Genomic DNA, 24,607 nt, shown 5'->3' with positions numbered 1-24,607 from the left:
AGAGTCAGGATATAGAATATTCGTGAAAGAGTTGGGTCACACAAGAGTCAGGACAGAGAAGGGCCCAAACTTAGAAGGTTGGGTCTTAAAAGTGGCCTTGTGTCACACAGACACACATAAGAATAGGCTGACACAAGAATGACAGAAGAGTTGGGTCACACAGGAGTCAGGTCAGAGTAGAGTCATAGATGAGTTGAATTCTTTGTGAGTTGGGTCTTAGAAGAGTCGGGTCACAGATGGGTGATAGGACAGTCAGGTCATAGAATACTCATGGAAGAGTTGGGTCACAGAAGAATCAGGACAGAGAAGGGCCCTAATTTAGCTGATTGAGTCTTAAAAGTGGCCTTGTGGGCTGCGCAGAGAGGGAACCTGGACTGGCAGCCAGGCCAGTCTGGACACGCTGGAGAGGGGCAAGTGCTCTGCAGCCTGCCAAAACCTCGCTCACCAAAACTCTTCCGCTGTACACTGGTGTTTTCATCTCTGAGTCACTTCCTCGGATACATTCTTAAGAGAAATTTAAGTAGAATCCCTAAGCCTTCAGGCCCTGCCCTGAGAAGATGGCCTTGCTTCATGGAAAGGCTGTTTTGGATGCATCTTTGTCCCACAAGTGCCCACTGCCTGTCCCTGCCTGCAGGCACAGCACTGCCACGCAGCACAGCTGTGACCAAGCTCAGAGCCCTCAAACCTCATTGCAAAACAAGGGATGAGAAGAAGAGTGCGAAAGTGGAGAGAGAAGAACTCTGGGAGATCAAGCACTGGTGCCTCGCAGGGCTGCTGTGCTGTGACTGTTTTCCCCTCCACCCATGGCCACAGGAACTGTCCCTGCAGCTCCAAAAACACCTTGAAAGAAGGATATCAGGGAACAAAAGTCGTCAAATATCCCTTTATTTTGTTGAAACACACAGAAGCACAGCTTCTCGTTTACACAGACAATCAGTAAGAAAAGGGAAGACATTGAATTAAAAACAGGATGACAACATTATTACAATTAAAAAACAGCAACACCACCAAAACATACAGAAGCCAGTCTGGACCTGCCATGAGTTGCATATTAACTGCTATGCAGAAGATGATGAGCAGTTCATTGCTTCAGAGAATTATCCTGATATCAGTTTCCATACTGCATCCTTGAGGTCCTTGTTCCTCAAGCTGTAGATGACAGGATTCATTGCTGGAGGGACCACTGAGTACAGAACTGCCACCACGAGGTCCAGAGATGGAGCGGAGACAGAGGAAGGCTTCAGGTAGGCAAATACTCCATTGCTGACAAACAGGGAGACCACGGCCAGGTGAGGGAGGCACGTGGAAAACACTTTCTGCCGTCCCTGTTCAGAGGGGATTCTCAGCACAATCCTGAAGATCTGCACATAGGACACCACAATGAAAATAAAACAGACAAAAAATAAACAGGCAATAATACCAACAAGCCCAACTTCCCTCATGTAAGAGTGTGAGCAGGAGAGCTTGAGGATCTGGGGGGTTTCACAGAAGAACTGTTCCACAGCATTGCCCTGGCAGAGGGGCAGAGAAAATGTATTGGCCGTGTGCAGCAGAGCAGTGAGAAACGCAGCGCCCCAGGCAGCTGCTGCCATGTGGACACAAGCTCTGCTGCCCAGGAGGGTCCCGTAGTGCAGGGGTTTGCAGATGGCAACATAGCGGTCATAGGACATAACGGTGAGAAGAAAATATTCTGCTGATATGAAAAACAGGAAGAGAAAGACTTGAGAAGCACATCCTGCATAGGAGATGGTCCTGATGTCCCAGAGAGAATTTGCCATGGATTTGGGAACAATGGTGGAGAGGGAGCCCAGGTCGAGGAGTGAGAGGCTGAAGAGAAAGAAGTACATGGGGGTGTGGAGGTGGTGGTCGCAGATGATGGTAGTAATGATGAGGCCGTTGCCCAGGAGGGCAGCCAGGTAGATGCCCAGGAAGAGCCAGAAGTGCAAGAGCTGCAGCTCCCGTGTGTCTGCGAATGCCAGGAGGAGGAACTGGGTGATGGAGCTGCTGTTGGACATCTGCTGCCTCTGGGCATGGGGCACTGTCACAGAAGGAAAACGGCAGGGACAAGTTAGGGGAGACTTCTCTGGGCCAAATCAAAGTCGTTTCTCATTCCCTTTGGCTGCCTGCACACACTCTGTCCCTTTTCTGCCTTCCCTCAGCTCCGTGACTGGAGCCCCGCTTGGTACCATCTGAATGTGCCGGGAGGAGCAGAGCCTCTGTCGCCCGCAGTGAGGAGTCAGCCCTGCTCTGCAGCAGGGGGTCATGGGGATGGTGGGGACAGGGGACACTGCTGGGGTTGAGCTTTGTCCTGTGGAGCTGCTCCAAGTGCAGATGAGACTCAAGGAAAGCCAAGTGTCCTAATGATGATATCTCAGGACAGAAGATTCTGATAATTCTTCAGGAATGCATTGCCCGCAAGCTCACAAAAGATCAGTGCCTGTCCCTGCAACTCCCATCCCCAGAGAGCCTGGCAGTGAGAACAAGAGAATAACAGCAAGAACAGAGACAAGGGGAGAAACAGGGAAAAAGAGATTGAGGGTCTGTCTGTGAGAGGCCAGGGCAGAGGCAGCCGGGCACACAGACAGCGTTCCCCTTCCCCAGCTGTGCTCACCCCCTCCCAGACACCAACCTTGCCGGGCAGTTGCTCTCAGCCCCTGGGCTCTGGAGAGGGCACTGGAGCTGTGGCTGCAGAGGAGGGGGTTCAGCCCTGGAGCCCAGAGCCCTGAGGGCAGAGGCTTTGCTGGGTGGGAGAGGAGGCACAGGGGGCTTGGCAGAGGAAGGGGCTGCACTGGAGGGAGTCACACAGAGCTGTCTGAATTCTCCCTTCCACAACATCTCTCTTTTAAGTTCCTCTCATCCTCTCACCATCTTCTTTCAGTCTGTGGATTTTCCTTGCTGGAGGTGTTTCCCTTTCCATGTCTTCTCCCTGTCAGTGCTCACAGACCCCATCTGACCCTCTCTGCACTCCCTCCGGCCCTATAGAAACCTTCCCGTTTGTCGGGTAAAGCTGTGCACAGGTTCTTGTTTATTAGCTGAAAAGGACAGGACAGACCGAGCCTGGTGGGTCCAGCAGAGGTGATGCTGCTGCTGCCCATGGGCAGAGGAGCAATGGGAGACAATTTTGAAGGCTCCTTTCAGACGTAATGACCAGTCAAGGATACAGCTCAGGAATGTTGGTGATTTCTTCAAGCATGAGAGCCTTTTTTTCCATTTTTCCACTGAAATTCCCCAAGTGCAGGAAAGAGAAAAGTCAAACTCAGTGAAGTTCCTTATCTTTAATGTAATCCCTGCCCTGGTCTTCCCCTTGAAATGTCCTTTTAGAAATATCCTGGGGGGATTGGCAGCTGTGAGCAGCTTTGACTCACACAGCACCCTCTGGAAAACACAGAGCCTTTCGTGACAGGAGGTGCTTCTTCCCCACACAGCTTCTCTGTGTCCCACCGTGGGGAGCTCCCGGGGAAGGCTGAGAACTGACCCTGCTTTTTTCTCTCCACTGGAGAAATGGCAAGAACCCTCCTGACAGATCCCACAGGCTGTGGCTGTGCCGGCTTTAGGAGATCCCTCCAGGAACAGCACCTGCATTGTCCTGCACACAGAGACTCACCTTGAGAAGGGCTGTGAAGATCTTTCTCCAAATGAAGCCTCCTCTTTCCTCCCACCCCACCCTGCCTTTCCCCTCTCTGTGCCTCCCTCCTCTCCCCTCGCTGCCTGCAGGCAGTGCCCTCAGCCCTGATGGGCTTTGCAGAGGAGCTGCTCCTGCCCAGAGATGGCTCTTTGTAGCGCTGCCCCCTTGCCAGGAGCTCCCTCCCTGCCAGGAGCCCAGCCCAGCTCAGCAGCAGAGGAGCAGCCCAAGGCAGCCCTTTCTCTGCCCCCTCGGGGCTCCCTCCAGGTGTCCCTGGGGCTCCAGGGGAACCTGCTGAGAAACAGCCTGAAGCCATCCCTGATGTTCCCTCCCTCAGCTGACAGAGACACTTCTGTCCCACACTGTCATTTTTCCTCTTCAGAAAAGAGCTGGTCAGGCAAATCACTTTATTTTCTCCCACAATTAGACAGGACACCAGGAAAGTGAACAGGGAATGATCTCTTTTTTTCCAGGCTGTTAGGATCTGTTCTCACACTAAGTGTTCTTCTGTGACACAGCCCTTTTATGACCCTATTCTTCTATCATCCAATTGTTCTGCAACTCCATGGAGCTGTGTGAGAGCCTTGGCATCTCACATAACTCTGCAAGCCTCTATTTGGAATTATATGGAATAACTGCACTCAATTCGATACGGCCATGTGAGAATGTTACGACACCAATGTTATTGTAGCCAAACCCAGATCTGCTTTCCCAGGGCCTGGGGGTCGGGGCTTGGCCTTTCTACTTCATCAAGCAAGCCCAGGCTTTTCTCAGCATCACAGCTGCCTGCACAGCGCCTTTCACTGCCTGCAGTCATGGCCTCCAATTATCGGCCCTAACGAGTCCCTGGGGAGGCTTTTTTAGTAACAATCCTCACTGAGACCAATTAATACTTCAAGATACTCTGAGTCCTGCTTTTAACTTCTTGAGATGTTTCTTCAGTCTCCTCTAAGGAGCTGAGGTTCAAGGACTCATCATCAAATCCACTCTGGGTCTCATTAAAATACAGAAAGTCTTAACGAGATCTTTTTTTACTCAAGTTTTCTTCAGGTCTTCAAGCCTTGTACAGCTCCTTGGGGTCATTTCCCATTGAGGTTATAGAGGAAAATTTCAAAGTGCACTTAAGAAAAATATGTTTTAGTTTAAACATTGCATTTCAATACTTTTCAGACTCATTGAATGGTTTGGGTTGAAGGGTTCTTAAAGTACATCCAGTTCCATCCCCTTGCCATAGGCAGGAACACCTCCCATTGCACCAGGCTGCTCAAGGTCTGTCCCAGGTTTCTGCTGGCCTCTTCCACGCCTTGAGGAAATGAGTTTTCTTCTCATTTACAGATTCCCAATCTATAGAAGAAACTCACAAGAGTCTCCTCCCACTCTGGAGTCACTGAGTCTTCCAAGGAGAAGAGCCCTGACCATCCTCCGCAAGGGCACATGGATTCAGAACCATCCATCTCCACAAAAAGGAACAGTCTCCCAAGGACCTTCAAAGTGAAAAGCTCTTTCTGTTTTCCTAGTACAACCAAGTTGAAGGACCAGGCTGCTGAGGAACAGCCCACATGCCAGACTGCTTCTTCAATTCAGCCAAAACCAAGGAGAAGGAGTAGGAGAGGAAAACGGGACGGGGACTGTTAGGTCCCTTTCAAATGTCCTACAAGTTTCTTAAATTCTGATGGAATCAAATTATGGTGAGATGACACCAGCGATCCTTTTCCACGACTGCATTTAGTCGACATGTGTGTTGTCTCAGGTGATGGCTGAGGCTGTTTGGAAATAGATGTTGGTTTGTTTGTAGGAAAAATAAAGAGTTATAGAACCATAGAATGTCCTGAGGGCTTTCTCCTGATATCCAATTTAAACGTCCCCTTTCACATCTTCCTGCTGTTCCCTTGGGTAAACAAGGTATCACATGGCCAGTTGTGTCTGAAGAACTCATAATCCAGTAGGAAGGGGGCTTTGAGGTCACTTCTGCCTCTGGAGGGGACAGACCAACAGCGGGAACATGGCTGGGAAAGAGACTGTTAAGTCATTGATTTCTGAAGCAGCAGACAGGTCAGACCTTGACTCACAGCTGGGATCTGTGCTTTGAAGCTCACATCTGGCAGCATCTGCGACAGGCCAGCAGAAGGCAGCTGGTTGGCTCCCAATGAGATCCCATAGAAAGATCGAGTTATGGAATGGCGGGGTCATAAAAGACCTGCTGCATAAAAGAACTGGGGCATAGAAGAATTGTGTCATGGCAGTTTCATAGAAGGATCAAAGGAGAGTCAGACTACAGAAGATTTTAGGCATAGAAAAGTCATAGAAGATTTGGGTCAAAGAAAGGTTGTAGAAGAGTCGGGTAGTAGAGGAATTGGGTCTTAGAAGGGTCATAGGTGAGTCAGGTCATATGAGGGTCAGGTTATAGATGGTTCAGAGATCAGTCAGGTCTTAGAATGTTTGGGTCACAGAAGGGAGTGGTCACTGAATGGTCATAGAATATCGTATCATAGAAGAGTTAGGTCATAGTAGAGTCAGGTCGTGGAAGGAACAAAGAGTCATGGAAGAGTGGGGTCACAAAACGGTCGGGATATAGAGGGATCGAAAAAGACTCATGGTATAGAATTGTTAGAGAAGAGTTGGCTAATAGAATGATGGGGTCATAAAAATATCACATGACAGAAGAGAAAAATGAGGTAATCAAAGTGCAGTGTCTTTGAAGATTCTGGTCATAGAAGAGTCAGAGGAGTGTTGGGTCATAAAAGGGTCAGGACTTAGAAGTGTTGGATCGGAGAAGGCCTGGGTCATAGTACTGTTAGGTGATAGAAGTGTCTGGTCTCAAAAAGGTAACAGAAGACTCAGGTCATATAAGAACTGAGTCATAGAAGAATAGGATCATAGAAGATTTGGGTCATAGAATGATAGTAGGGTGATAGAAGAGTCAGGTCAAAGGAGTGTTGGGGTTAGGGAGCCCCGGAGTCAATGAACGAGTCCTCCTAGAGGTGTGAATCATTGCTCGTTTATTGTAACATCTGAGGGTCTATTTATACAGATAATCAGAGTGCATGTTTCCATGGAATCAGAATATTTACAACATATTCCAATCGTAAAGTCACACTGTTAACCTACGCACCCAGTTCCCATGCCTGGTTCTGAGTTTATCAAGCCAGCCTCCTCATTCTCATGAGATAGCAAAGCTCTCAGAAAACATCACAACCTTGAAGCCTTACAGTAAGGCTTTGTATCTAAGAACTGACTATAGGCCTTTGTGTCTAAACATGGATACTTTAGCACATTCCTTTCTACTGATCGTCACAGGCAGGGTTGTGCAAGCAGGCTTCTAGGATTACAGCATGTCCAGTTTGTTCCAATATATTTCCTACAATTCCCCCTTTTTCTTTTTGCACAACCCAAGCCTGACTAACTAGACGAGTTGCTATTCTTCTTAAAGATGTGAACAAACAACAACCAAAGAGCAACATTAAAATCAATGGTAAAAACGACATCATTAATGACTTCATCAAAGAGGATAACCATCCTGTAATTCCCAATTTTCGCAACCATGCTGTATGCGGGTCCTGACCAATCGTTATCTTCTTCAAGTTATCCTTCGGCTCTTGGAGTATTCTATGAATGCTCTCAGAGTGAACGCTAAGATTAAAACAAATTAAATTCTATCCTCTGCAGCCTTTCACTTCAAAGGTCCCAGGTAAATCTACCTGTTTGCGGCTTAGTGGACGTTTGACATTGAAAGGTCTGAGAGGTGCATTTTTAAGATTAATCAAAACAAACAGAGGCTCAAAATCCTATAGCAAAAACCCAAATCTTACAAATGTTTAAAGCATTTTAAAGACACACACACACACACACACACACACAGAAACACCTTTTTGAGAGCTTAATATGCCCCTACAATATAGTTTATGACCAGTCAATAAGAATAGCACGATGCTATGAATATTTAAACTATACACGGTAGCGAACACACAAAATCACTATTCTTCGGAAATATAGTCCTACAAGCTCCACACTCTATAGTTAAGGATAGTGTTTTTCCACAAAGCTCACATTTGCGGTTATGATTAGCAAAGATGGTAGGGTTTAATTCCCAACCCCCCCAGGTCCTTGTCCACAACGATGCTGGATATCACTCATTGGATAGTGATCTTAACATTTGGAACTTGGATATCGTCTGCAAGTTCTTTCTTCAACTGTTTAATTGCTCGCCATTGTCGCTGGCCGACCTCTCGCGGTGTTGGCTGATCGGAGCAGGCCGCGTCCATTTACTGGGCACCCATACAGGTCCGCGATCTGTGGAAACACAACTATATCCTCGCCCAGTAAATAAAAGCAGGCTGGGTCCTTCCCATAAACCTGATTCGAACTTCAGAGATGGTTGCATTTTTGTATTACTATTGGGTATGACAACAGGAGGCTGTTCTAACCCTGCAGACAAACTCAAGTAATTAAGGGTGAACAGCACCTTGCTCAGACTAGTCTGCACTTTCCTGTCTCCAGGCATCTTTTGTTTAGCTGGATAATCCTTTAAAGTGCGATTTGCTCTCTCAACGACAGCTTGCCTTGTTGAAAGGTGTGGGATTCCCGTGATATGCTTTACTCCCCATAATTGTAGGAATTTCTGCACCCGTGTTCCTACATATACAGGGGCGTTGTCTGTCTTAATACAATGTGGGACTCCCATTACGGTGAAACAGACTGCAAGGTGTCGGATCGCATGAAGTGCCTTTTCCCCAGTTTGCGCTGCAGCCCAAATCATTTTTGAATAAATGTCTATGCCAAGATGAAAAAGGAGACCCCAAGATAACAATCACAAATATTCATTGGTAATTCTCTGCCCGAGACTTGTTTATAGTAAATAGTATAGTAGATACTGGTTGAGATACAGGCAGAGAGAGTGGGGATGGCTTAAGATACGGGCAGAGAGAACGGATATGGGTTGAGATACGGGCAGAGAGAATGAATACGAGTTCAGGTATGGGCAGAGATACTGGAAAGGGGTTGAGATACGGGCAGAGATACTGGAGAATGGTCGGTATAGAGGCAGAGAGATGGAATATGTGTAAGGATACAGGCAGAGATGCTGGAGACGGGTTGAGATACAGCCAGAGAGACTGGATACAGGTTGAGATATGGGCAGAGACTGGATATAGGCTGGGATACAGGCAGAGAGACTGGATATGGGTGGAGATATGGGCAGAGGCAACAGAGACGGGTGGAGATAAGGGCAGACATACTGGATGCTGGCAGGGATACAGGCAGAGATAATGGATACAGGCAGGGAAACAAGCAGGGATAACAGATACAGGCAGGGCTACTGGATATGGGTAGGGATACAGGCGCAGGTAGCGGATATAAGTAGGGATACGGGCAGAGATACTGGATACGTGTGGGGATATAGGCAGAGAGACAGGATACGGGCGGGGACACAGGCAGAGAGACCAGATATGGGTAGGGATACAAGTAGGGACACGGGCAGAGAGACTGGAGATGGGTGGAGATAAGGGCAGAGAGACCAGATACAGGCTGGGATACAGGCAGAGGGACTGGATACGGGCGGGCATACAGGCAGAGAGACCAGAGACTAGTTGATATACGGGCAGAAATACCGGAAATGGGCGAGGATATGGGCAGAGAGACCAGAGACGCGTTGAAATACGGGTAGAGAGACCAGATACAGACAGACATATGGGCAGAGATACGCTTTGAGATATGCTTTGAGATAAGGGCATGTAAGGCTCCCTGCTAACCACTATTGTGAAAGACCCACGAAGCGAAGCAGGAAAATCAACGATGGTACTTACCACAGACCCATACCCCAACACAACATGCGCAAGAACAAGCTCATCCAAAGTATAAGGTGATGATGACTACTAGCCTTCATCGGGGACCCCAAAATCGACCACTGATCCCAGGAGGAGCGTGCAGGCATATGGGCAGGGATCATCTCCATGAGGTTCTTTGGCCTCTCACCTCCATGGTGCCATTCTCCCGTACCAGTACACACCAGTGGGTGGGCTCAGGTTTGTAGTGGTGTGGGTGGCGGTCGGTGGGGCGGAGGCTGCTGCACCGCGGTTCCTCCTTGGCCGGGCTGAAGAGCGTCCCCAAGTCCCCGTAGAGCATTCCTTGTCACCTTCCTGCTGTCCTGCCTGAAGACGGGACAAGAAAAGTGATTTTAATGCCCAGCTATTTTTCCAACAGGAAAAAGGACAGTGTGGGACAGCAGTGTCTCTGCCGGCTGAGGGAGGGAACATCAGGGATGGCTTCAGGCTGTTTCTCAGCAGGTTCCCCTGGAGCCCCAGGGACACCTCGAGGGAGCCCCGAGGGGGCAGAGAAAGGGCAGCGGAAAAGGCAGGCAGCCAGGGGAGAGGAGGGAGGCAGAGAGAGGGGAAAGGCAGGGGGGTGATTTCTGGCTCAATTGTGCATATTTAAGCCCTTTTGCTTAAATATTTCTATTTGGGGAGAAAAATGTGAACTTTGAGGGGAAAAAAAGGATAATTTGGGGAGAAAAATATCAATTCTGAGGGAAAATGGAAAATTTGGTGGGAAAATTATTTAGAAAAGAAAATGTTAATTTTGAGAGAAAAATGGGAAATTGGGGAAAAACATTTTTTCCCCAATGGGAAATGTGGGAGGAAATGTGGAATTTGAGGAGAAAATGGGAAAATTGTTGTGAATTACCGAAATTTGGAGCAAAATATGTGAATTTTGACTGAAAATCGGGAATTTGCGGTCAAAAATATCAATTTTGAGAGAAAATGTAAAATTTGTAGGGAAATAAGAAATTTAGGAAGAAAATGGGAAATTTGAGGGAAAATGGAGAATTGAGGGCAAAACCCATCATTTTTTATGGAAAAATGGGACATGTGGGAGGAAATGTGGAATTTGAGGAGAAAATGCTAAAATTGTTGTGAAAAATAGAAATTTGACACAAAATATGTGAATTTTGAGTGAAAAATCGGGAATTCGTGGACAAAAATGTCAATTTTGAGGGAAAATGGAAAATTTGTAGGGAAACAAGAAATTTGGGGAGAAAATGGGAAATTCTTTTGGGAAAATGGGAAATTTGGGGAGAAAACCGGGATATTTGGGAGGAAACAGAATTCTGAGGAAAAAATGGGAAACTTGGAAGGGGAAAAGGGAATTTGGGGAGAAAATGAGAATTTTGGTGGGAAAATGTGAATTTTGAGAGGAAAATGGAAACTTTGTGGGGAAAAACAGGAAATGTGGGGGAAAATGCATCCCAGTGCATCCCAGTGTCCTCCCAGCATGTCCCAGTGACTCCCAGTATGTCCCAGTGCCCTCCCAGTGCTCCCAGTATGGCAGCAGTAAGGTACCAGTGTGGGACCAGTGCTCCCAGTATGGTCACTAAGGACACCAGTATAGCACCAGTATGGACCAGTAAGGCACCAACACAGACCAGTGTGGCACCAGTGCTCCCAGTATGGACACAAGGCACACCAGTATGGACACCATGGCTCCCAGTGCTCCCAGTATGGCACCAGTGAGGTACGAGTGTGGGACCAGTCCTCCCAGCATAGCACCAGTATGGACCAGTAAGGCACCAGTCTGGGACCAGGGCCTCCCAGTGCATCCCAGTGACTCCCAGTACCTCCCAGCTCCTCACAGTGACTCCCAGTGTGTCCCAGTGATTCCCAGTACCTCCCAGTGCCCTCTCAGTGCATCCCAATGACTCTCAGTGCCTTCCAGTGCGTCCCAGTAACTCCCAGTGCCTTCCAGTGACTCCCAGTCTGTCCCAGTGCCCTCCCAGTGACTCCCAGTCCATCCCAGTGTCCTCCTAGTGCCTCCCAGTGATTCCCAGTTCATCCCAGTGCCCTCCCAGTGATTCCCAGTTCATCCCAATGCCCTCCCAGTATGTCCCAGTGACTTCCAGTGCTCCCAGTGTTGCAGCAGGAAGGTACCAGTGTGGAACCAGTACTCCCAGTATGGACCAGTAAAGCATCAATGTGGGACCAGGATGGGATCCGTGCTCCCAGTACAAACACAAGTCACACCAGTATGGACAACAGTGCTCTCAGTATGGCACCAGTATGGACCAGTAAGACACTAGTGTGGGACCAGGATGGGACCAGTGCTCCCAGCATGGACACAAGGATGGACACCAGAGCTCCCAGTACAGCACCAGTATTTGCAAATAGGGACACCAGGCACACCAACACTCCCAGTATGGCTCCAGTACAGCCCAGAAAGACATCGGTATGGACAACAGTGGTCCCAGTATGGACACCAGCACACCCGGTGTTCCCAGTTTGGCACCAGTACAGACTAGTCGGAGACCAGCGGGGGCCCAGTGCTCCCAGGATGGACACAGGATGGACACTAGGGCTCCCAGTACAGACCTGTAAGGCACCAGTACAGACCAGTATGGCAACAGCATGGGACTAGGGCTCCTAGTGGCAGCACTGGGAGGGCACTGCGCCATACTGGGCTTCACTGGGAACACAGGCTTGGACTTTATTGCCCTGGCGGGGGGAAGGGGGGCATTAAAGGCAGTTGGGGAGTGTGAAAAATAACAATAACACGTTTGTTCATCGAGAATGGAAACTTGAATACAGGAGGAACTATGTAAAGGCTAAACCATAAAATATGAAGGTAGATAAATACTGTCTCTGCAGACTTAGCAGGAACTGACAACCCCAAGGAAAAGGTCTATCACCCCACCTGCAAATTAGCATCACAGACGATAGTGAAAAAGGCCTGCTGGAGTGATTCGGAGCCTGAGTAAGGACCCCCCCAGGGAGGCATGGAACAATAGCAGGAGACTGCGGATTAACTTGATAACGACCGGAAAGATACCTCGTGCAAGAAACTGAGTTCAAAGTACAGAAGTGAAGATAAGGAAAACAAAAAGGAGATCGCCACATGGACAATATCGACCTGCAGAATAATATAAAAGGAACTGAGAACTCGGACTTAGTTGTGAGCCGTTGGCAGAGCGGAGACTCCCCGGCTGCACCCAGCGCTGTTTGCTTGCTATCGCTTGCTGTAATTAATAAAATTGTGAATTGATCCTCAAAGGCTGAATCAATTATTCGCCTCAAACTTATAACAAATTTGGTGCCGTGACTCGGATCAGGCAGCCCCGGTGGAAGGCTCCACCCGGGGAGGCGCCCTTGCCGTCTCTTTTTGGCAAGCCCCGCGTGAGAAATCTTCCCTGAAGCCCTGACCGACGAACCTAAAATCCGATAGCAAGCAAAGAATTGCCGGCAACCCCCTTAATCTTTGTGCACAAAGCCCCGGGCGAAGACATCGGATGGTGTAAGTATTCTCCGAAGGACCTTGTGTCCGTAGGAGGTGTCCTACTTCGGGGAAGTAGGATCCGCTCGGTTGGGGGTTGGGATCCTGGAGTGTGCTGAGTGAGACGTCCCTCTAGGACGAGGCAAGTGCGGACCCCATAGTAGTGCGGTTCCCATATCCGGCGACGGACTGGGCCACGAATTGGGGGAAGTGTGTGTGTGTGTGTGAAGGCACTCCAGAAGATGGGTCAGAGGAAAAGCAAGCCCTCCGAACCCATGGGGGGGGGAACCCCTGTTAAGCTTCCCCACATTCCAGAGGACAGTCCATTAAGAGTAATGATTAAGTATTGGAACGCTTTCCTCTCTAGGGGGGGGAAAGGCAAAACCAAGATGGTTCATTACTGCATGGAGGTCTGAGGAGGAAAGCAAATAAGAGGAGATTAGTCATTTTGGCCGATATCCGGGTCTTTCGAAGATTGGATATGCCAGGCCTTGAACATTTATGTTAATTCTAAAGAATCCTTTAATTTGGAAGAAAGCGAGTATGCGGCCCTTTGGATAGTCGGGGAAACAAGGACAAAGTTATTTATTACTGTGGTAAGAGGGGCCACTTGAAGCGAGAATGTCGGCACAGGATGGCTGATGAGAGATAGTTCAAAGAAGATTGCGGGGGTCAGGGGCTCTACCTGCTGGACACGAACAAAAAAAAAAAAAAAAAAAAAAAAAAAAAAAAAAAAAAATCAAACATTTTAGCCCCTGGTAAAGCTAAAAAAAAAAAAAAAATAGGTCCCCAGCAGCAAGAATATGAGTTCCTTGTGGACTCAGGGGCGGAAAGATCAACCGTCCAAACCCTTCCCCGAGGGTGCAAAACTTCATCTGAAACAATACAGGTGTTGGGGCCAAAGGGGAACCCTTTGGAGTACCTGTAATTAAGGATGTACTCTTGGAAAGCAATTCTAAATTAGGGATGGGGTCCTTTTTGTTGGTCCCAGAAGCAGATTATAATCTATTGGGGAGGGATTTAATGATTGAGTTAGGAATAGGAATAGAGATCAATAAGGAAGGATTACAGAGTAGTACATACTTTTGGTAAGCTCGGGAAGAGTAGAAAGAATGAATGGTGAAATTAAGAAACAACTGACTAAATTAATGCTAGAAACCAAGATGTCATGGATTAAGTGTTTGCCTTTAGCTTTGTTAAACATTCGCACCCAACCCCCAACCGATGTGGGAATCTCCCTGTTTGAAATGCTTTTTGGGATGCCTTATGATATGGAAGTCCCTACGGACCATCCATGCTTAAAAGAATCCCCAGATTAAGCATTACATAATACAAATAAGGAACTGAAGGCAGGAACTAAGGAAAAAAAAAAAAAAAAAAAAAAAAAAAAAAAAAAAAAAAAGGGTGTTGGCCCAGAGACCTCCCTTAGATATAGCGATTCACAAAATTAAGCCAGGGGATAAGGTGCTTATTAAGTCATGGAAAGAAAATTCTTTAACATTACGTTGGGAAGGCCCCTTTGTTGTCCTGCTTACCACAGGGACTGCAATGGAAGTTAGCACACGTCCCCATCCAAATTTGGAAAGGCTGGGGCATTGACCTGTTTTCCTGGCTTCCCGGAAGTCCATGGGAAAACAAATCTTATTTTATTTGTTATGTGAATTAGCCACATTGTTGGGTTTTGGGTTTTTTTTTTTGTTTGTTTGTTTGTTTTTTGCCATGTGCTATTCCATGTTTTATACAATTGATTCAAAACGTTATAACTCTGAATACCAAACCACGCAGTCAAGAATAAGGATTATATAGTTAATGCAATCCCAAGACAACTTTAGTGAACTATTAAACAATTTAATATAAAATAAGAACCTGAGAACAATTAACTGTATAACAATTCGACAAAATCCCAAGCGACGCAATCAAAACAGAAATACACCACCCGTGAGTTCAGAGCAGTCTTTTAGTGGTTGTCAGGATGATGGACAACCTGACTAGGGACCAGAAGAGGTGGACAAATATGGCTCCGTCTCTCTCTCCCGTAGCGTGCTGCATGATCTTAAGGCACCCGATGCTCACCTGACGATGACCTTCAATCCTTCTGTTCATCGTGGTCTTTTCTCACAGGGGTGATAACGATAGGAAAAGTCCAACAAGAAACTATGCGCCGCATGGTGACTAACCTTGTCCTTTTTGTTGTTGTTGGTTTTGTTTTTCCTTTTTTTTTTATAAAGCTGTCTCCAGTGGCTGAACTGAAACTTCAGGCCATGCTGATGGCCTTAGCGGTCTTGGTCTCGGTCCTGGTCTCAGTATTGGCCTCGGACAAGTGGAAGGGGGAGGCGGTCTTCTTCTTCTTCTAAGCCAGCCCCTAGTCACACACTCAAATATCGTGAGGGCAGCCACTAACACGAGCACCTGCATGATATACCCCACCAGCATGGCAACACAAAGGGGTTCATCCCAGATTCCGGTCATTTTTTTTCCTGGTGGGATGGGTGCTGGTGGCTCGGCCGAAGCTAAGTGCGCAATAAGACCCTTTTCACCCCTCCTCACCTCCTAGAACGCATGCGCAAGCCCTGGACACATGCGCTTTAAAGTTAAAGAGGCAGGGGTATATATTTTTTTTTTTTTAATTCTATTTTTTTTTGCTGCTTACGTTTACTCTGACCCTCAAAATCCTACTGCCCAGACCTACTGATAATATGACAAATTGACCATTGACAGGTTAAAATGGACCAAAGAGGATGAAAAGAGATACCAAGAATTAAAAGATTTATAGATACCAAGGACCATACTGCGTATGGAGTGTTAACTCAGGGTTGGGCAGGAAGTAAAAAAAAAAAAGAAAACAGTAGGATATTTTTCAAAATTTTTGGATCTCGTGAGCCAGGGTTGGCCTACCTGTTTACAACCCATTGTGGCTGTGGCTTTATTAGTAGAAGAAGCAAGGTAAACTACATTTGGGGCTTCCCTGGTAGTGTATACACCACACAGTGTCAGGGGAGTTTTACAACAGAAAGCCGATGAATGGCTCACTGATAGTAGGCTGTTGAAATATGAGGCCATTCACAGGATTTAGAATTAAAAACAACAAATGCTCAAAATCCAGCTCAATTTTTGTTCGGGGAACCTGTGGGAGAACCACTACATGATTGTGTAGAAATGGTACAATTACAAACTAAAATTAGACCTGATTTAGAGGAAGAAGAATTGGAAATTGGAGAGAAACTTTTTGTTGACGGTTCTTCTAGGGTCATAGAAGGGAAACGTAAATCAGGATATGTGATAGTAGATGGAAAAACGGGGAAGGTAATTGAGTCAGGACCACTTAGTGCAACTTGGTAGGCCCAAGCATGTGAATTATATGCACTATTAAGAGCATTAAAGAGGTTACGCAATCAAGTAGGAACTATTTTTACAGATTCAAAATACGCTTATGGCATCATCCATACATTTGGAAAAATCTGGGAGGAGAGAGGACTTATTAATTCACAGGGAAATGGACTGGTACACGAAGAACTCATTAGACAAATTTGACAAGCTATCAGAGAACCTCAGGCTATCACAGTTACCCATGTTAAAGGACATCAGCATGGGCTATAGTTTAAAACGAGAGGGAACAACTTAGCCGATGGGGAGGCAAAAAGGGCCTCCCTGTTATCAATGTCAATAAAGGAGAATTTAGTTTTTGAGAATAACAACAATGAATATTGTGGAACCAAAATATATAGTCAGAAAGACATAGAAGAATACAAGAAATCAGGAGTTGAGTGGAAACAACATAAATGGTTACTGCCGGACAGCAGAGAAATGCTACCTAAAATTTATGCTCGAAGAATAATACATGAATTACACAAAAAAAAAAAAAAAAAAACAACAAAAAAAAAAAAAAAAAAAACCATTGGGGAACAAAAGCTTTGAGCGAGCAATTTTTAAAATTCTATGGATGTGTTGGCATTTTTGAAATAGCGAAACAAGAAACTCGGGGATGTCTCGTATGCCAAAAAGTAAATAAGAATTATATTAAGAAGACTCCCTTTGGTGGTAGGCCCCTAGCCTATCCACCTTTTGAAAAGGTACAGGTAGACTTTACTGAATTACCAAAGGTAGGACGGTATAGATATCTTTTAGTGATCGTAGATCAATTCACACACTGGGTTGAAGCCTTCTGTACTGCACGAGCTACAGCTCAAACAGTGGCTAAACATCTTTTGGAAAACATCATCCCTCGTTTTGGTATGATTCAGGTAATCGATTCAGATCAAGGATTGCATTTTACATCGAAGGTTCTCAAAGAGATCATAGTGGCCTTAGGTATAAAATGGGAATATCACACCCCATGGCATCCCCAAAGTTCTGGTAGAGTTGAACGAGTGAATAGAGAAACAAAAATGGCATGGATAAAATGTCTTCCATTAGCCCTATTAAATGTTACGACAATGCCACATTCGGAGAGTGGTTTAGCACCTTTTGAAATGTTATATGGGATGCCATATTCCCATGGTATGCCCATTGATCACCCACGGGTAAATGATATGTCTATTCAATCTTATATAATACTTTGCCTATTAACACAAAATGTCCCTTTTGGGATTTGCAATACATGAAATACAACTAGGAGATTATGTAATGGTAAAAGGCTAGAAAGAAGCCTCCCTCACTCCTCGATGGGAGGGACCGTTTCTTGTGCTTTGGCTACAGATACTGCAATACGAACTACTGAGAAGTGTTGGACCCATACGTCACGAGTGAAAGGACCTATTCAACCAGACTTGGATAAAAATGAATGGACAGTGGTCTCCCTGCCCGAAAGCCTGAAACTCCGGATTCAACGCCGAACTGATGCAAGAGGAAGCCCAATCACAGGAACAGTGGTATCGCAGTCAAAAGATTAATTGTGGGAAACTAGAGTGTGTTTGTTATCTACTTACTTGCTTTCTATGTATTATTGCAAGGAAAAGTGAGTCTGTCATTGTAGATGTGGTTATACTCCCTGTGGGGTATGTCTGGAGTGCCAAAAATACTGAATAGAACCTCCATATCACAGGACTTCTAGGAACTATAGAAATAGATTCCCAAGAGTGGTGGGAATTATTTTTTAACGGAGTCCAAGGAAAATTAAGAGTGCACCCTAATATAGTTGCCCTTGAGTGCAGAAAGCAAATTAAAGTCCCTTGTTCTGCACCAGCAGTAAAGAAAAGGAATTGGGATGTCTTTAAGAAAAGACATGAGTTCCAGCAGTCCTCCCCTGGACTCCCTGAAGAATATCCCTGCTGCCAAGAAGATGGCTCCCCTCGCTGCCGGAGGCAACCCGGTAGGCGTAGGAAGAGGCAGAGGGATACGAAGGTGGGAATGGATAATAATCATGCTAAATCTAATAACCGATGGGACTGCTGACTCATGCTCAAAGTGTTACCAAAATGTTAAATATGGATGCCAAATCATCCAAGCATTGGCAATTCATTCACACATTAACGCTGGTTGTTACGAGGAGAGACGACTAGAAAGTTGTTACATCCAAGGGCAAAAATATTGGGTAGCAGAAAACCGTGGGAGTAGAACAGGACGAGTTATTAAAGGATACAGTACCTGCCCGAAAGGAGAAATATATGTATATGTTTTACCTAGGGAGGAATGTGGGGCTATACCGATGGAGGGGGAGTTCAGGACAGATATAAGGAAGAATTAGTTCGGGATGCTAGCCAGCATTTACAGAAATTGAATGATCGGATACAGAAATCGAATGATCAGGTACAGAACTCGAAGGATCGGGCAAAGGTTGGCCCCTCCCTTTATGAAAAATTAAAACCTAGACTTAGTGAGTGGGATCTCCCCACTCTGGGTAAAAACTTATATGTAGACTTGATGCAGAGAATAGTTATGGAACTGAATATATTGTCCTGTTGGATATGCGGAGGATCCCAAATGACAGAACAATGGCCTTGGAGAGGGGAAGGGACAGACCCCCAACAACTTTTAATCTGGAATTACACCCATTCTTCACAAACATCTAGACCTGAGGGATGGATATTAAGCTATGCAGATCACACTGGAGTAGTGCGGGATACAATGACCAAAATGAGAGAGGGAGTCGAAAAACGAAAGAAGGAGAGAGAGGCCCAACAAAAATTGGTACGAAACATGGTTTAATGGCTCCCCAATGTTAACTACCCTACTCTCCACAATCGCAGGCCTCCTAATATTATTATTATTAGGATTAACATTTGGTCCGTGCATATTCAATAAGGTACTTGAGATAGTGAAGGAAAGGTTAGAAGCTGCACACTTAATGTTAATCAGGGCCAAGTACGAGACCCTCCCCGAAGACCCTGAAGTAGGAGAAACTTTAATACTGGCTCACCAAGAAGTAAAGCGATTTGATGAACAAAATGATGAAAAGAAAAAGGGGGGAATGTGAAAAATAACAATAACACGTTTGTTCATCGAGAATGGAAACTTGAATACAGGAGGAACTATGTAAAGGCTAAACCATAAAATATGAAGGTAGATAAATACTGTCTCTGCAGACTTAGCAGGAACTGACAACCCCAAGGAAAAGGTCTATCACCCCACCTGCAAATTAGCATCACAGACGATAGTGAAAAAGGCCTGCTGGAGTGATTCGGAGCCTGAGTAAGGACCCCCCCAGGGAGGCATGGAACAATAGCAGGAGACTGCGGATTAACTTGATAACGACCGGAAAGATACCTCGTGCAAGAAACTGAGTTCAAAGTACAGAAGTGAAGATAAGGAAAACAAAAAGGAGATCGCCACATGGACAATATCGACCTGCAGAATAATATAAAAGGAACTGAGAACTCGGACTTAGTTGTGAGCCGTTGGCAGAGCGGAGACTCCCCGGCTGCACCCAGCGCTGTTTGCTTGCTATCGCTTGCTGTAATTAATAAAATTGTGAATTGATCCTCAAAGGCTGAATCAATTATTCGCCTCAAACTTATAACAGGGAGGGAGTCCCCGTCCCTCCCAATCCAGACCAGTAAGGCACTAGTGCAGGACCTGTATTCCCAGCCTGGAAACCAAGACCGAAAGCAGGCCCTCCCAGTCCCCTCCCAGGCCCTCCCAGTCCCCTCCCAGTTCCTCCCAATCCCCTCCCAGGCCCTCCCAGTCCCCTCCCAGGCCCTCCAATCCCCTCCCAGTCCTTCCCAATCATCTCCCAGTCACCCCCAATCTCCTCCCAATCCCCTCCCAGTCCCTCCAATCTCCTTCCAGTCCTTCCCAATCCCCTCCCAGTCACCTCCAATCCCCTCCCAATTTCCTCCCAGTTTCACCAATTCTCTCCCAGTACCCCAAATCCTATCCCAGTCCCTCCCAGTCCCTTCCAATTTCCTCCCAGTCACACCCAATTTCCAGGAGGGAAAGGGAATAGAGGAGTGTGGTCATGTGACACAAGCAGTTCCCGGGAGGAAGGGGGGTGTCACGTGACCTAAGCATGTTCAGTCCATATCACATGACCCAGGGAAGTCCACCAGGTCTCACATGACCTAAGCATGTCTGATCCGTGTCACGTGACCAGCACACATCAAATGAGGTGTCACATGACCTAAGCGTGTCCACTTCATGTCCTACAAAGGTCACATGACCTAAGCGTGTCCGATGGAGATCACGTGACCTAAGTGTATCCAATGGAGGTCACGTGACCTAAGTGTGTCCAATGGAGGTCACTTGCCCTAAGCGTGTCCCATCCATGTGACGGCCCCCCAGGCGTCTCTGCTGGCGCTCCCATGACGCAGGCGTGTTCCTCCCCCCATGCGTCGCCGGGGCTGCTCACGACCCCACCAGGCAGCTCGAGCCAAGCAGGCACCGGTTCCCAGCAAAGCCCAGAGCGCGTGGAGGGCCCCGGCCCACAGCCACCAGCACCCCATCTGCCAAACCAGTACAAACCAGTATGGACCAGCAGGGACCACTCACCCCCACCCCAGCAACCTCCAACCCAGGGCCTCCCACTTCCCCCCAGTTCCTCCCAGTTCTCCCAAGTGCTTCCCAGTTCCTCTCAGGGGCACCCTTGCAGCCACCACGACCCCATCTGCCAAACCACTACAAACCAGTATGGACCAATGAGACCTCCCAGTGCCCCCTCACTGCCTCCCAAGCCGCATACAGGGAGTGGGGGACCCACGCTTATGAGACTGGGACCCACATCTATGGGGTGGGGGGTCACCTATAAGGGACTGGGACCCATATCCTTGGGGCTGGTACCCATATATGGGGGACTGAGGGTCACATACAGGGGACTGGGACACACATCTGTTGGGCTGGGACCCATATAGGGGGGACTGGAGGTCACATATAGGGGGACTGGGACACACATCTATGGGGCTGAGACCTATACAGGGGGGACTAAGGGTCACATATAGGGGACTGGGACGCACATCTGTGGGGCTGGGACCCATATAAGGGGGACTGGGTGCCACCTATAAGGGCCTGGGACCCACATCTGTGGGGCTGAGGTCACATATATGGGGCTGGACCCCAATCTATGGGGCTGGGACCCACATCTATGGGTCAGGGCCCCGATCTATGGGCCCTACTCCCACATTGGGATTTGTGTCCCAGCTCCTGTTCCCAAGCCCCCAGGTCAGGATCCGTGGCCTGGGTTTCCCACCTCAGCACCCAACCCTGCTCAGGAGTAAGGATCTGGATCCCAAAGCCCGGCCTCCTAGAATCATTTGCTTGGAAAAGACCTTGGAGATCATTGAGTGCAACCATTCCTGTTCTCTACTGAACCAGCCCTGAGCACCTCATCTACCCGCCTTTTAAATCCCCCAGGCATGGTGACTCCACTGCCACGGCCCAAGAACACTTTCAGTGAGGACATTTTCCCTGATGTCCATCCTAAACGTGCCCTGGTGCAACGGGAGGCCATTTCCTCTCATCCTGTCACTGGGGAGGAGAGACCAGCATCCACCTCACCACGACCTCCTGTCGGGTGGTTGTAGACACTGATGAGGTCTCCCCTCAGCCTCCTCTTCTCCAGATTCAACAGCCCCAGGTCTCTCACTGCTCCCAGAAGCCCTGGGCTCCAGACCCTTCCCCGGCTCCAATCCCCTTCTCCAGGCATGCTCCAGACCCTCAATGTCCTTCTTGGCATGACAGGCCCACACCTGAACCCACGATTCGAGGAGTGGGGACCTGAGGGTAGTTGAGAAGGCTTTGGACAAGGCCCTCAGACACAAGGGGCGAATGCTTGGGGTTGTCCTGCGCAGGGACAGGAGTTGGACTCAATGACCCTTGTGGGGCCCTTCCAACTCAGGACATGCCACGATTCGGTGGTTTCTTGTCCTGCTGTGTTGGGCAGGTTCAGGGCTGCTGTGCTGGGCCCTTCTCTCTTCCACCCTTTCTCCTCATGCTCCACTTGGTGCCTCTCACGCCCTTCCAGGGCCACCCTGCCCCTCCCTGCCATGTTGCCAAGTCACGGGGGTGACCCTCTGTGACCTCACTTTGGGACCACCCCCTGCACTGCATGTGGTAACGGTGGCTGCAGCCCTCAGCCCTCAGTGTCCGACAGGACAGTGCCGGGACAGGCAGCAGAGCTCACAGCTCCTGAGCAGAGCTCACGCCTCACCCCGTGGTGCCAAAGCATCTCCCTTTCTCAGTCCTTACGCTGTCCCAAAGGATGGCAGAAGGACCTTCCAGCTGCCCCAGGGTGGCCCTGGAGGAGGAGGTTTCTGCGCAGGTGAGCAGCTCTGCACCGGGGCCCCATGGCGTGTGTACGGAGCAGCCCCTAAAGATCAGGGGGTGAGGGGGCCTGGGGGGCTGGGCAGGACTCAACACCAGCATCAGGGAAGGGGATTCTGTCCCTCTGCTCCGCTCCCACCTGGAGCCCTGCGTCCAGTTCTGAAGTCTTCAGCACAGGAAGGACTTGGAGATGTTGGAACAGGTAGAGAGGAGGCCATGAGGAGGACCCAAGGGCTGGAGCACCTCCCGTACAAGGACAGGCTGAGAGGGTTGATGTTGTTGGAGAAGAGAAGGTTCCAGGGAGACCTTAGAGCAGCTTCCAGTCTTGAAAGGGGCTCCAGGAAAATGGGGGAGGGGCAGGGACAGGATGAGGGGAGTGGTTTTGAGCTGAAAGAGGTGAGATTCAGGGGAGATCTTAGGAAGAAATGTTGTCCTGTGAGAGTGGAGAGACCCTGGCTCAGGTTGCGGGGAGAAGTGGTGGCTGCCCAATCCCTTGAGGTGTTCAAGGCCAGGCTGGATGGCCCTTGGAGCACCCAGATCCAGTGGCAGGTGTCCCTGCCCATGCCAGGGGATGGAAAATGGATGGGTTTGAGGTTTCTTCCAACCCAAACCATTCCAGGATTCTATGGATCATTTGTCTGGCAGGGCCTCACTATCCCTTCTTAGAGGGTTCCTGCTGTCCCCGAGCAGGGACGATGTGAGGGCTGCACTCCAGGTTCCCCACAGCAGCTCCAGCCCCCAGGCCACCAGACAGCCCTGGCTCACTCGAGGGCCAGCACACGGTGCCCGTGAGCCCAACCTTCTTCCCTCCCCCTGGGACCCTCTTCTCCTCCTTCTCCGGGCAGTGACTGCAGCCCCTGCTGCCGGCTCTGCTGCGGGCACTGCCAGGTGCCTCTCGCCAGGGCTGCTTGTCCTGTCCAGCCACACAGCACGACCATGGCTGTCGCTGGGACATCTCTACCCTCTCTCCCTTCTCCAATAGGTACTTGCAGAGTATCTCCCACCAGAAAAGAAGACAGATGTTGTCCTCATGGCCATCGAGTCGATGACGGATTCAAGCCCCTTTCAGTGGGAAGCAGAAAGACTCATGCAGAATGTCATCATGAAAGCCCCTGCCTTCTGGCTGGCGGAGGTAGGTGCCCCATAGCAAGGTTGTCCTACCCCTGAGCCCTGCCAGACCCTGTTCCTCACTCCATCCCTCCCAGATCCAGGGGTCTTGGGTACCTGAATCCAGCAGAGGGATAGAAAGGGCAGCTGAGGCTCCAGGGGCAGAACCATCTTCACTTGGGTCCCTTTCAGGTACCAAAGATCATGACCTGCATCCATGAAAATATGGATCACCTCAACACAGAGTCAGCCCAGGAGATTGTGGAGTCCCTGCTTTTCCTGATGACCAAGCACTACCCCAATGAAGTCGCCACAATGCTGTGGAAGATATTTCCACCAAAGCACAGGTACCAGCTCCAGGAGCCTTGAGGGTTAGTTCCTGCAGGGAGAGGGGCCCAGAGACTCTCTAGGAGCCAGAGCCAAGAATGTCCAGAGGAGGCCACGAGGATGGGAGATTCTGTGATTCTCCATGCTCCTCCCAGCCCAACAACGAACACCTCCTTGCTCCTCTCCTGCTGCCCAGACCAGACCAGGGAAGGGCAAGGTCCAAATCCTGCAAGGCTGCCCCAGGCAGGGTGGCAGTGGCCAAGGCCACCCTGCTGATGGACCTGCTCTGCCTTGCAGGTCTGCCCTGCCACTCTGGGAGCTCATGTTCTCCATGCCCGAGACACTGGAGATTATTTTGAAGAAGATGTTCCTACTCCCTCAGGACAGACAGGAGGAGAACTGTGATGCCCTCCCTGAGGACTCCTGCGTTCTTCTCTTGGCGGTGAGTTATCAGGAAAAGCCCCAGGTGCCCTTGTCCTCAGCTTCTGGTGGAACCAGGAGCTTCACAGTGCCAGGTCACTCACTGCTGCCTTTCTTCCAGATGCTGGCCTGCAAGGATTGGAAGAATGAGGATTTTGGGGCAAAGTACAACATCTGGAGGATTCT

General features: G+C 48.6%; 1 protein-coding gene across 1 annotated transcript; it reads right to left on the bottom strand.

Moving 5' to 3' along the window:
• Positions 1-1,097: 1,097 nt before the first annotated feature.
• On the bottom strand, positions 1,098-2,015 carry LOC128850731 (olfactory receptor 14A16-like). The gene has a single exon (XM_054055713.1). The coding sequence runs from the start codon at positions 2,013-2,015 to the stop codon at positions 1,098-1,100; it is 918 nt and encodes a 305-aa protein (XP_053911688.1).
• Between the last annotated feature and the right edge of the window lie 22,592 nt (positions 2,016-24,607).

Source organism: Cuculus canorus, unplaced genomic scaffold (assembly GCF_017976375.1).
Source record: "Cuculus canorus isolate bCucCan1 unplaced genomic scaffold, bCucCan1.pri scaffold_63_arrow_ctg1, whole genome shotgun sequence".
Classification (NCBI taxonomy): Eukaryota; Metazoa; Chordata; class Aves; order Cuculiformes; family Cuculidae; genus Cuculus; species Cuculus canorus.
The sequence above is the reverse complement of the archived record's forward strand: the minus strand, read 5'-3'. Positions and strand labels throughout refer to the sequence as shown.

Bases quoted from the DNA above. Each gene is read 5' to 3' on its own strand.
- LOC128850731 (XM_054055713.1), bottom strand. From the start codon at position 2,015: ATGTCCAACAGCAGCTCCATCACCCAGTTCCTCCTCCTGGCATTCGCA.